Source organism: Cinclus cinclus, chromosome Z, assembly GCF_963662255.1.
Source record: "Cinclus cinclus chromosome Z, bCinCin1.1, whole genome shotgun sequence".
NCBI classification, from domain to species: domain Eukaryota; kingdom Metazoa; phylum Chordata; class Aves; order Passeriformes; family Cinclidae; genus Cinclus; species Cinclus cinclus.
In genome coordinates this window covers 19833506-19846389 of record NC_085084.1, presented here as the reverse complement: position 1 = coordinate 19846389, position 12884 = coordinate 19833506, and the positions used below count along the sequence as shown (strand labels likewise).

Genomic DNA, 12884 nt, shown 5'->3' with positions numbered 1-12884 from the left:
ACCGTAGAAAAAAAGTGTATACCACACTTAATGGCATACAAGATTTGTAACAAGCAAAAAATACCCTGTTTAATAAGTAACCTCCCTTCCAAATAGGTTTTTACTTTACTGCAGTTAGTACTCTCTCCCCATAGGCTATACATTAAGAATCTCTATGTACAAAAAGATGCAACAAATTGATACATTACTTATTGCAAGATATTAAGGATGCCATAAAATACACACATTAAATTAGTTCCCCCCCACTTGCATACCCTCTTGCTTCTTATTTCTCCCATGAAGCAGTCTCCTTCTCTGGTTCTAAGATTAAGTTCTTTCATTGAAAGGCACGTACTTCTCTACAATAGAAGAAACAGATGCATTAATCTGAACTGCCCTGTTTCAAGGTGAATTTAGCCTACATTTTCAAAGATCACATATCATGAATGAACCCAGAGAGGCATGACATTTTATTATTAAATTTGACTGGAAAAACTCATAGCTACCGTATTACTGTGAACCATAACCTGCATTCATTTAACCTTTCCAAGTAGAGAGACAACTCATTTACAAAAAAAAGACTTACCATGATGAATATATTTTTTACCTTTCAAGGCTCCTGAGTTCTTACTGAAATTTTGGCAAGTCTTGGTAGCATTCCAGTTAATGGAATACTACCAAAAAAATTGTGTAAATTCTTCTCATTGTGCCTTGCAGCACTGAGCAGGTAGTTTCTGTGTGAAGTCATTTAATAAGGATTGTAAACTACTAGTGTGCTGTAATTTTTAAAAACAAAGATGTGGTTATTAGTATACTGTTCCTCAGTTAGCATATATGTAAAGCTGTACTGGGAGAGAACAAAGGCTAGAATTTCACACTAGGGCATTTAATAGTAAGGTATTAAGCAAATTGGCTAAAACCTACAGTTTTGGTAAACTGCCCCGAACAGCAGCAGCACAGATGCTAGTGACATGGGCAATGATGACAGCAGGAATACACTTAAATTGTGCCTATGTTACAGCTGAGAGTACTGGGGTCCTTTTTTCATACAGCTCTGAAACAAAACAGCAACTCTTGAAAGCAGTAATGTATCTGGACATGAGTACACTAACACTGCTATCGTGGTTTTTAGGAGAGAAGCCAGTTTCTCTGCCTAGTCCTGCGAAGGGTCTAATACAGTTACTAGCTAACCCAAAACAAGCCAATAGGCATTTCTAATATAGGCATAGTATTTTGTAGAATATCACTTTGAAAAAACCTTGATTGTTTCAAGCAAGAAAAATGAAAGCTGACTAGGTGCCACTACAATCTTTTAACAGGTCACAAAGAAATTAGGAAAAGAGATATATTTATATATATAAAACAATACTTTTATATACATATGCCAAAACTTGACTACTGTGATGTCAATAACAAATGCAAATGAACATGGAGATAAGAATTTCCTGTAACTGCATTCAGGTTTTTAGTGCCTTCCATTTTGAGTTGCAAGGGAAAGAAACTTAAGCACTAAGTAAGCTCAATTTTTGAGTGTAAGTTAATTAAAACTGCAACTGTTCTGTACTTTACAAAGCAATAAATTCAAAAAAACTACTAAAAGCCTCTTTTCCATATTCCCAGGCTCCAGGCCTGACTATATATTTAAGCTACCTTAAAAAAACCCTAATCGACCATACCTCTGAATTACTGCAAATGTCAGAACAAAGTATAATGACATGTCCTGAGAATATGGGAGTATCATTTTCATGAAGTTGTCCTCAGCATCAAGTTGTCTTTGTTTAATTTGGCATTTTGTACTCCCTTTGGTTATTGTGCTTAAGCAGTAACACGGTAACTGATGTTTCAGTGCAGATGCAAACAAGTCAAAACAAGGCGTAATAAATTAACTTTAAAAGTACATTCCCAATCAAGATTTTTAAAAAATAAAATACCTCAAGTACTCTAGTTTTCAAGCTATCCTCACAGTAATGACATATCTTTGCAAAGTTTGAACACCATTTTATGAAGCTGTTCTACAGATTTGTGGAGTGAATTTACATTGTTCAGCACTACTTTCATCCTACACCAAACACTATTTCAAAATAAAAAGTAGCTCTTAAAAATTTTAAGAGCTTCTCCCCATAAAAGAGAACACAGGTAGATACCAATATAAAAAGCCAGAGAAAATTCACCATCTTCACAAGTATAATAGTCAAGTCTTTGTTTTCCCGAGTTCCCAGTATCAAAATAATTCAATAATTCAATAATTTATGCACATACTTCCAGAGCACTACTGAAACTACAGTTTAGATACTTCTACAATAAAATACTTCAACAAATTTTTCTTCTCCCTCAGAATGAAGTCTTTAGGAAACAGGAAGAAAAATAGAAATACTCTCTCTGAAAGTTATAATTGTGTAATACTGTTTGTTAATGATGACTAGCTATATTATCATTTTATTTCCTACTAAAAATATAGTTGATATTCCTGTATATAAGCATTTATTAAGAATATCATGTTAAATACCTCAATCTCTAAGAAGCACGCTAAATTACAACAGAAGCTAAAAGATTTAAGGAATATATTGAGGGAATTCCTGGATTTAATGTGACAATTACCTATTACATTTTACATACGTGTGAATACTAGAACAAGACTTGTAATATAGGGTAATGGCAAATGTCACATAATTCTAAAATACAGAGGAATGCTAGACGGATAGCTACTTTAATCCAGTGAATGGGGGAGGAAAAAAATCAAGAGAGGCTTTGACTTCTGAAAACAATCTAAATCAGAAAGATTCCCATTAAGGAGACAAAGCAGACTGAACCTTCCTCTTCAAGTTCCAGAATTGTATCCAAAGTTCCTCCTAATACATGGTAGAACACCTGACCTACTACTCCAATACTTTAATTCATGTGAGACATAATGCATTGCATTTATCAAACTGTTTTGCTTGATATTTGAAGCTGATTTTACAATAAAAACTGTGAATCAATTACTTGCTGTGACTGGAAAAATTCATCTCATCTCTTCTGATACTTGACAGTAGTCAAGCAGCCTTCACTATGAACTATGACTAGGATAATTCCACCAATTTTTTACTGTATTTTTGCATGCACAATGTGATGGTATTACTCAAAAAGGAAAAAATTTAAGTGTGAGTTGCATGAATTTAGGTTTTTATTTATCATGTTTAAGGACACTAAGGAAACAGAACAGAAGTTAAACACAATAAGGAAATACAACACAATTTTCCTGTATCTACAAAGTTTCAGAGAGTAGATTAAAAATATGAATCTTTCAGGGCTACCAAATGTAAAACCTGGTGCAGGATCATCATCAACTACGTGCTGACTACTTTAGCAATAAGAAAGCAGAATGAAGCAAAGCTGCTTGAAGCAGAATTCATAGGTGAGAATATATAGGAAAAACTGAGGAGCCTCCAAATTAGAATGAAAAAAATAAAAAGGTAAAGCTAGTTGTTGACTTAACATTAGCTTCAATGACACTGTATTTGTAACAAAAATATCCTACCTTCCTCTCCATTTCTCTGGAACTCACACGTTGAAGAGAAATGGTGTTTATCTTCTTGCCCACTAAATTCTTGCCCATTTAAAATTCAAGTGATCTTGACATCCCTTCTCCAACTATGCATATGAAACACAGTAGTGAGCTTCCTCAGAGAAACTGCTTATCACCCAAACTCCTTCACTTCTATTGCTAGAAGTACATTCAGGTTCTAAATACAAACCTTCGAGGATGGCTGGCATCAAATAGTGTTGTGTCATCATCATCATCATCTTGTTCTAACGGGGTCAGCTCCAGGTTTTCTATGTTTGTATCCAAAACTCCGTATCTCCGGGTTTTTCGGTTTTGCCTTCTGAGCCTGAAAAGTATTTTAATACATTCAAGTAATGCAGATTTTTTGCTACTTTCTGATCCAACAATGTAAAATACTGCTATGCTGATACATAGTATAAGTTTTCTTATGATAAATTTATGCTAAGTGTACACACCTAGCTCTGTGAAATTTGAAGATCAGACAACTCTAAGTGTCAATAGTTTACATGAAATGATTAAGACCAATAAGAGTGTCACCTGCAGTTTTAATCTGTATGGGATTGATGTAGTGAGTACAAAATGGCACTTAGCATCTAAATATAAGAGCCACATAAAAATATATGCAAAAGCATACTTCTAACATACTTCTTCTGAGAAAATAATTGCCTTGCTACATATTCTCTGTGTGTCTTATGCATCTGTAAAGAACAGCAGATCAAATCAGGCAGAAACCAAATAAAGTCATAGCAAAGTTATAACTTGTAACAAAAGTCATGGCTGACACTTTATTATCATTTGTGAAGTCTTTTATAGACATCAAGTTTAAAAAATCACCTATAATTACACTTTGGAATAAGACATCTTGTGGAGTCAATGTCTTGTATGCTTCACAAAGCACGGAAGGAAGAGGCAGTGATTCACATTTCAGGATTAAGGCACAGCCCTTATCACAGACAAGCAAACTGTCTGCATCTGCTTTTCTCACGCTCCCCAGCTTTGCTGCATGGGCCTAGGTCCCATGTGCATCACCCACACACTGAACAATTCCATTTGGCTTTTTAGAACTTCTCCTTAACCCATGGAACAAGCCTTGCTCAAGTTCTGGAACTCAGACCAGTAGCCACTCACCAAATTCTGTGCAAGAGGCATCTGTTTACAGAATGCTGACAGAGTCACTTTCAGTAACTGGCAAGTAAGCTAGGTGCCTATAGAACATGTTTACAACATTCAGGAACTTCAACACAGAACATTTCTGAGATAATAAAAGAAAATATTAATATATTATGATATTACAGTATTGCTATCTTATTACATATACTATTTTATACTGTGCATAGAGATTTCTCTGTCCCACATTTAGGCACCATTTTAACTATCTTGTAAGAGATAGCAAATACAATAGTGAGATTCTCAGCTTCAAATCCTGTCCTGAAACTCTAGCATACTTACACAACCTGTTTAAATATCCCCCTTGAAAGAAAACACAACAGCATTCAATCTTGGTTAATCTTTTCACTATACTCCAATGCATAAAATATATTCCTTTTTGGAACTGAGAAGCAAATATATCCTTGTAAGAATGGGAAAGATATGAAGTACATACCCTTCCTCAAACTTCTCCGATTTCTAACATTATAAGAAATTATCAACATGACCATTTCCTCCACTCTCAAGTAAGATGCGAAAATGCAGCAACTGCTACCCCAGGCATTCAAGTGCTTTAGCCTAGAACAAAATATCCAGCTTTTTCATTTAAAGCTAGGGCTAGTACCAAAACAAAAAATTTCACCTTTCAGTTCAAGACAAAGTCCCTTCCCCATTCTTAATTTCATCTTTTCTTTACTCCTCAACATAGAGAGAAGTTGAACACTTCAGAACACCAAGTAGAAAAAAAATCTGAAACTTTTAAGATGACATTGTGATAAAAAAATAGGATTGTTTTTTACATGTTGTGCCTCTTGGTTTTCACTGAAGTAGAAGCTAAGCAACTGGGACTAGGACAAGCATTGTGGATATTCTAGAAGATAAGAAACTATTTTACAACAAAAATATGAAATTAAAGAGGCTGGATGTATTACTCATACAGTCTGTATTTCTGTCAATCTCATTTTACATTTTACCTTTTTCCTTTAATGGGTTAAAATGGAAAGTGAGTAGCTACTGTGAAAGTAAGCTAAGACAGTCACAGCAAATTGTAGGTAGATTGTAGGTAACGCAAAAAAAAAATCACAAAGCTGGCACAGATTCTAGATTCAAGCAAATCCTGTTGAAAAAGGATATACTAATCACTTGTGACTCAAACGCTTCTCTGTATAAGAAGTAGTAAAAAAACTACAGTTACAGGAGTACTGGAGATGCTTACATAACATGCATGTAATCATCACTGCCATGACTATAAAGCAGTGTCCTGAGTGTCAAAAAAAATAAGATCTTTAACTCTGTGACTGAACTGCTCAGTTGGAAGGGACCTACAACTGCTATCAAGTCAATTGTCTGATCAATCCAAAATTTAATGGTACCATGGGTATTGTCCAAATGCCTCTTAAACACTGACCCCCTTCCCAAGAAGCCTGTTCCAAATCACTGGCCACCCTACCAGTAAAAAAGTGTTTCCTAATGTCCAATTTATACCTCTCTTGGCGCAACTTTGAACTATTCCCATGCATGCCATAGCTGGATCTCAGCAAGAAGGGATAAGCATCTCCCTCAGAGATGTTCGGAGCAACGAGGGCACCCCTCAGGCGTAATTTTCTCCAAAGCAAAAAAATCCTAAAGTCCTCAGCTGCTCCTCAGACAACCAGGCCTTCCAGCTCTTTCACTAGCTTGGTTGCCCAGTCTGTTTGTAGTCAAGTGCCTTAGTGCTCTTCCTACTGCACAATTACTCACAGGAAGGCCATGACAATGCTGAATAAATGGACAATCCCCTCTCTTGGCTGTCTGGCTGTGCTGTGTGACATGCACCCAAGGGTGAAGTTTGCCCTCTTGGCTGCCAGGGTACATGCTGCCTCATACTGAACTTGCTGTAAACTAGCACCCTGAGATCCCTCTCTGCATGGCTGCCCTGCAGTCACTTCTCTCCCAAGTAAAACTAGTGTCCAATGCTGCCCTGTTCCAGCTGCAGAGTCCAGCGTTTGTTCTTATTAGAAGTCCTGCCACTGGTGCTTGCCCAATGCTCCACCTAGATCCCTCTGCAAGGCCTCTGCAAGGCCTCTTGCACCTTGAGAGAGCCAACTGCACCTCCCAGTTTGGTGTCATCAGCAAAGCTGATAATGGCACGTTCATCTTTTGATAAGAATATTGAGCAGAGCTGGTGGTAGAACTGGGCCCTGAGGAGCAACACTGGTGACTGGGCACCAGCCAGATGCACCCCTCCTTACTACAACCCTATGAGCCCTGTCATTCAGCTGTCTCTTCTACCAGTTCACCACAAATCTGCTCACCCCACAGCTGGAGAGCTTGTCCAGGAGCCTGTTCTGTGAAGAACAGCATCAAAAGTATTCCTAGAATCCAGAAACACTACATTCACTTTCTTCCCTTCATCCACTGGGCAGGCAACCTCGTAGAAAGTTTACAAAATGCTTTTAGGTCTTATAACAAGATATGTCCTGAAGCTGAAGAAACCTATCAAAAAATGGATTGTTTGCACTTAATCCTTACATTTCCTATATAACTACTGCAAAAACATCTCAGCTACAAGTTCAAATTCAAAAACATACACTTCACCTATTCCAAATTTCAGAAGCAACATGCAGCAGAATTACAAAATAATGTGAGGTGTTAAGCTTCCAGTTCACCATAGCAGCTAGAAGACAGCACTCCAGTTGCAAATGAAGAGCAACATCCTACTGCTAAAACCAGAATATCAAGTAATTACCACTCAATCAGAAAATAATGGCAATAGATGAGAATTTTCCTCTCCAGCTCTTGCAATGACAAACTTTTATTTATTTATTTACTTAATGGGCATTTCCACAGTACTACATCTCCAAATTCAATAGGCTGGTGTTACAAGAGACACTAACACTGAGAAGTGCACTCAAGGCTTCTCAAGAGTGATTTGTAAGATGTATGAACAATCAAAATATCTTACTTTATTTGGACTGTGAATCTTAGTACATGACATACACAAAACAATGTTTCAACCACCTTTCTAAATTAAATGATGCAGATACTAGACACAATGGGTATATCTAAATGCAATGAAAAGGACATGGTAAACTTGCTCTGTAATTGAGGTGCTTTATGCATAATCACACATTTGGGCCTTGCTCTGAAAAATTCAAGTTATTAAAGCATGAGAGAGAAAACTACCACGACAAAAAATTACAGTGACAAACACTGTACTTAACTGCAAAAGCAGTTATGTGGAGAATAGTTACTACGAGAAACATAAAGGCAACTAAGTGGTAGCAACCTTTATAAGGGCCCTTTCTTTACAAAGACACAAAATAGGTAAATTTTATTGTGAAAGGAAGCATAAAAGAAAGATGTTTCCTGGAAAAGTTGGGGGAAAGGACAGTAGTTTACCAATACAGAAGCTCGCAAACTGATAAAAAAATCACTCTAAGGTCATAAAAATAAATTTAGGTGGGCTGACGTATGCCACAGTGACAAGTTCATTCCGAGGGCTCAGGAAGGAGTCGGGAAAGGCCCTATACTGATGTGCGACTCTCGGTGACGCGAGCGGAGCCCACCGAGCCGCTCGCCGCCCACCGGAGGCGGAACCGGGAGCTTCCCGGTCCGGCGCTACTCGCCGGCCCCTCAGGAGCCCCACCGCCCAACTGCGTCCCCCGCCCGCTCCTCGCCCTCACCGCACGGTCCGGATCACGAAGTAGACGATGAGGGCGGTGCTGGCCAGCACCAGCACGGACAGGGCGCGCTGGGTCATGGGCTGGCCCTGCTCGAGCTGCGCCGACACCTCGGCTAGGCGGCTGCTGCCGCTGCTGCTGCTTCGCGTGGCGGCCCCGCCGGCCGCCTCCGTGGGGCGCGGGGAAGCGGTGGCCGCGTCCCGGCGGCGCGGGGCCGCAGCCTCCCCGCAGCGGGAGGCCTCCAGCAGCACCAGCGACACGAGCAGCGGCCCCACCAGGAGCTGCGGCAGCGCCGGCGGCCGCATGTCCCCCTGCCTCCCGCCCAGCACAGGCACGCAGCGCGGCCGGGCCCCGCCGCCGTCAGCGCGGCCGCCGGAAGCGGAAACCCCTTCAGTCCCCTCCGTGTCGGATGCACCTCTGTCGTGGGCACCGCCCTTTTTCTGTGGTGGTCAGTGGCGTTTGGGTGCAAGTGAGGGGCTACTTCGAACGTAACAAATTTAAGGCGGGGTGGGTTCTTTTAACTAGTCCCCTGTTTCAGCCTGTTTCTATGTACAAAACCCTGAAAATTTATAACTAACTTCATTGAAAGCGGAAACGTCAAGCGAACTTCCCAATGTGACCATTCACGAGCCTCCGTGACAGTCATTTCCCAACGCCAGAGCCGTCACTGCTGACCCCGAAGCCGCCGTGGCAGCGGAGGCTCCGGTGGCCGGATGTGTCGCCGCTGATCTCCCCACACACCCCACTCACAGCCACACCGGGTTTCCCACAGCAGTCTCAGACATCTCGTTTATTGACGGTGCAGCTCCACAGGAACAGCCCGAGCTGTTCCTCCGGTGCTACTGAGCTACCTGCAGCAGATCTATTCCTCAACACTAAGCAAAATGTTGGTTTGGAAAGTGGTAGGTCCTGGAAACTCTAGTTTTTGTTTCAGCTGTGGTCCAGTGGTGGAAAATCCAGGAAGGGGCTGCATCCAGAAAGACCACAGCCGAAGGTGATGGAGCAGTCAGTGTATTGCGGCCGGAAGACAGGACCCTGACTTAGGGGGATACTACAGAGTAACTCTGCCATAAATGTTGCTCTTGTGTCGAATTACTCCTCACTAAACGCTGTCCTGATAGGGTAATCCTTTAGTTGTTAGAATACATTATAAGATTGTTTTTATTGCCTTTTTGTTTTGTTTCTGTGTACTACATCAGATACTTCAGGGGTATTAGTGTGCCTACCGAATGAGAAATCCACACTGGTGGTGAGCTCTCTCACATTTGTCACTGTGTTGAAGGGAATTAATAAAATGCCAGAGTAGCAAAGAAGCCTTGTACAGATAAATCGCTGCAGTTAAAGTAACATGGGCACCAACCAGATTTTGTTCCGAAGCAGACTCATTATCCCCAAGACCTTAAACTTAACAGTGTATCAATTGTATTCGGTCATATAAAAGCCCATACAGATAATGTAAAAACAATAATTAGTTAATAACAAGTTAACAAGTTGAGCGGTTAACAGGTATCTGAGATAACAGATTCAAGGTTTTGTGTCACGCAATTAGTTTTAATTTGGAAAGTGTAAAACTGATTTAATTAGCATGTGTTAAGCCCCCTTGAAAAAATGTAGGAATTTTAATGGGAGTAATGTTTCAGATTATATGAACAACAGATTTTGTTGGAGGTGCTGGAGGGATGGAGCATGTAAATAAGCTTCTGTGATAGCTTTTTACAAGGTTTATGACTGACTGAGCTCGACTAATCCAGATCCTCCCAATGACAAATGTATCAACTTCCTTCTATCCTATGAATTCCCTTGAGATATATTTTCTATTGACAAGTCCAAGCAACTTATTTGCAGCACAGGGACATATGACGGATGAAATTTTTATATTCAAAAGTCAAGGAAGAATATTTCTTGGAAAGACAGTTACTGGTGTTAAATTGTCCTACTGAAATGTCCTTGATAAATGGACTGTGTAAAGTCTAATAGTGCTGGGTTGCTCACTTGGGGTGATATGATGAGATTCAATGTGGTAAACTGCATGTCAGATGAAATGCATTAGGGGAAAAGAAAAGAGGGTTGCCTTGGTCAGTAAAAACAATGGCATGACAGTATTAGTATTTTAACATGCCCTTTTGGCAAAACTAAAACCATCCTTAAAACCAAATGCTGTGTGGGGAAAGTTGTTTTTTGAACTTTTCATAGAAGAAGCTAGTGCTCTTAATAATGAGCAGATTAAGATGGTCTTTGAGTTTTCAGATAGAAACCAGAAAGTAGAGCAATTAATGTTCTTTATTTTGAAACAAAATTAATTCTTGAAGTCCTTGAATATTTGTTTGTTTCTTTGGTTTGGTGGGTGAGCGGTTATTTAATCATTGAATTGCATAAATTTGTTCAGTATTCAAGTCGGGTATAAATAAACTTTAAGTTAGCCTGCAAAAATTGTCTTCAAGAGAGCTGTAAGATAATTCTTTCATGAAGTGTGACATAACTTCAAATCTGTGTATGGAAACTGGCAGACAGTTTTAGATTTTCCTAGAGTCCCTGTTACTAATTGTTGTCTAATTTATTGGTTAGAGACAAAGACAGGAAACAGAATTTTAAAAAATTGTGGTGTTCTGTGACCATTATGGTATACAGCAGCTTTTGAAAGATGTGCCTTAGGGTTACATTTCCCCATTCTGAGTTAAAGTGTAGAACCTTTTTCACTTACAAAAGGAATATGGAACTTCCTTGTCTTACACCTAAAAAGTGAAAGAACTTGAGGGCCGGAGGAAGACACTGAGACATTTAAATTGTCCATTAAAAATAATGGGGCATAGTAGGGTTTTACCTTTGAGAAAAACAAAAATAGTATTTTTTTTATTTATTCCATAAAACAGACCTTGCAGATTAATTGGAAGAGCACAAAAATTACTTCACACAATTATTTGAGTGTCAAGGATATCTGAGAAGGTCTTGTCCTCAGAAAATGAAACAGTAATTCAGAGAACAGCACTTAGGAGCTCTGCATATTCTTTATTTTTCTTGTTTAGCTGGTTGAACTAAAATGTCAGTATATGGTTCCTCATACTTGTAGCACCAAAAGGCAACACATCCTTTTCCCTCCCCACTATCAGTCTGTCTATATCACAGAATATTCTGTGTTGGAAAGGGCCTCAGGTCTAATTCTTAAATGAAAGGTCCATACAAGCATCAAACCCACAACCTGGGTATTTGCTAACACCAGTCTCTAACTAATCTCAAATTGTTTGTTTTCATTCTTTATGAAGTCCTTTGGGAATGACTTTCAGTTGATTTTGAGAAATGGACACATAAGAAGTAACCACACTTTTCTGCTCTAATAGGATGTTGCCAACGAGCAAGCTGCTTGCTGCCCCTGTAAACCACGTTAAGCTCTTAAACCCTGAAACTACCGAGTTCTTTAGGTCTCCAAATCACGTTCTAGGTTCTATTATTTATGCTATCTGAGGACATCTTCATCAAAATATATCTTATACGTACCCTTGCATAGATCAGAATCTTTCTGAGCAATCAATTTTAAAAAACCTCAGTTAAATCTCTTTTCTTTTAATGAGTCTTCTCCATTGATATATATGGAAACTAATTAACTGCAGACTGTTGCAAAACATTGCAGAATATGCTCTGCAAAGAATTTATAGGTATCTTTTGCAAACTTTTCTAATAAAAAGTGATTAATTTTATATTTATGTATGATTGCTACTTGACTGCTTTTTAGAATGCAGCTGAGTGCCTCTTTACATAGGTACCTTTAAAAATCTGGCTATTTAGGTGTACATAATTATTATTTGAAATGTCTTCATTAGCTCTGGATGAAACTAATTGAGCTATTTTATTTAAATAAAACTTTGTGAAAAAATATGATTTCTTGAACATGAAAGTGCTATCTACAATGTGAAGGTAAGGAATATTTTGAAACGTGAAAAAAAATGCCTAAAATCAGGTTTTGAATGGGATTCTTATGCTTCACATAGATGTCCCTCAGTGGAGACATAAGATGGCACTTCCTGTACCTGTGCAGTTACAGAGCCAGTGACTATCTGGTATTCTATTCTCTATTCTATTCTATTCTATTCTATTCTATTCTATTCTATTCTATTCTAATTTTCCTTGTCATGGTATTCCTACACTGAATGCGTATCATAATTGTAATAATTGATTCTATTTCTGTGTAAGTTTTTGACAAAAATGCCTTGAAGAGACTGAGAAATCCCATAATGTTTAGCATTATTGTTTCATGTTTGTTTATTACATTTTGGTCTTGTGGTACCAAAGGGCTATTACAGTGCCAGGATCAATTACTTGTGCCCAAGAACACGAAGTAATTAAGAGGATGAAAAAATGCTACTGAAAAAAAACCAAGTTCCACTTTTTATTTTAAATCATTAAAATATACTTAGGAATCCATCACATAAATTTATATTCTTTTTGGAATAGAAATCTGAGGTGAAATTTCCTAGTAAAATCACTACATTTTTTTGCATTCTCTGCTTTCTTATTTTAGGCAGGGGACCAATAAGAATTAGCAATAAATGTAACTCTTT

At 38.6% G+C, this 12884-nt stretch overlaps 1 protein-coding gene across 1 annotated transcript; it reads right to left on the bottom strand.

Moving 5' to 3' along the window:
• Positions 1-254: 254 nt before the first annotated feature.
• On the bottom strand, positions 255-8636 carry FAM174A (family with sequence similarity 174 member A). Its single transcript, XM_062513832.1, has 3 exons — positions 8335-8636; positions 3714-3848; positions 255-338 (listed from the first exon to the last, which is right to left on the bottom strand). The coding sequence occupies exons 1-3, from the start codon at positions 8634-8636 to the stop codon at positions 317-319; spliced, it is 459 nt and encodes a 152-aa protein (XP_062369816.1). The 3' UTR covers positions 255-316.
• Between the last annotated feature and the right edge of the window lie 4248 nt (positions 8637-12884).

Excerpts from the sequence above, each read along its gene's own strand:
- FAM174A (XM_062513832.1), bottom strand. The coding sequence starts at position 8,636 with ATGCGGCCGCCGGCGCTGCCGCAGCTCCTGGTGGGGCCGCTGCTCGTG. Across the intron at positions 3,849-8,334 it reads TTCGTGATCCGGACCGTGCG|GCTCAGAAGGCAAAACCGAA; the intron begins GTGAGGGCGAGG and ends AATACTTTTCAG. Across the intron at positions 339-3,713 it reads GATGCCAGCCATCCTCGAAG|AGAAGTACGTGCCTTTCAAT; the intron begins GTTTGTATTTAG and ends CTTCTATTGTAG.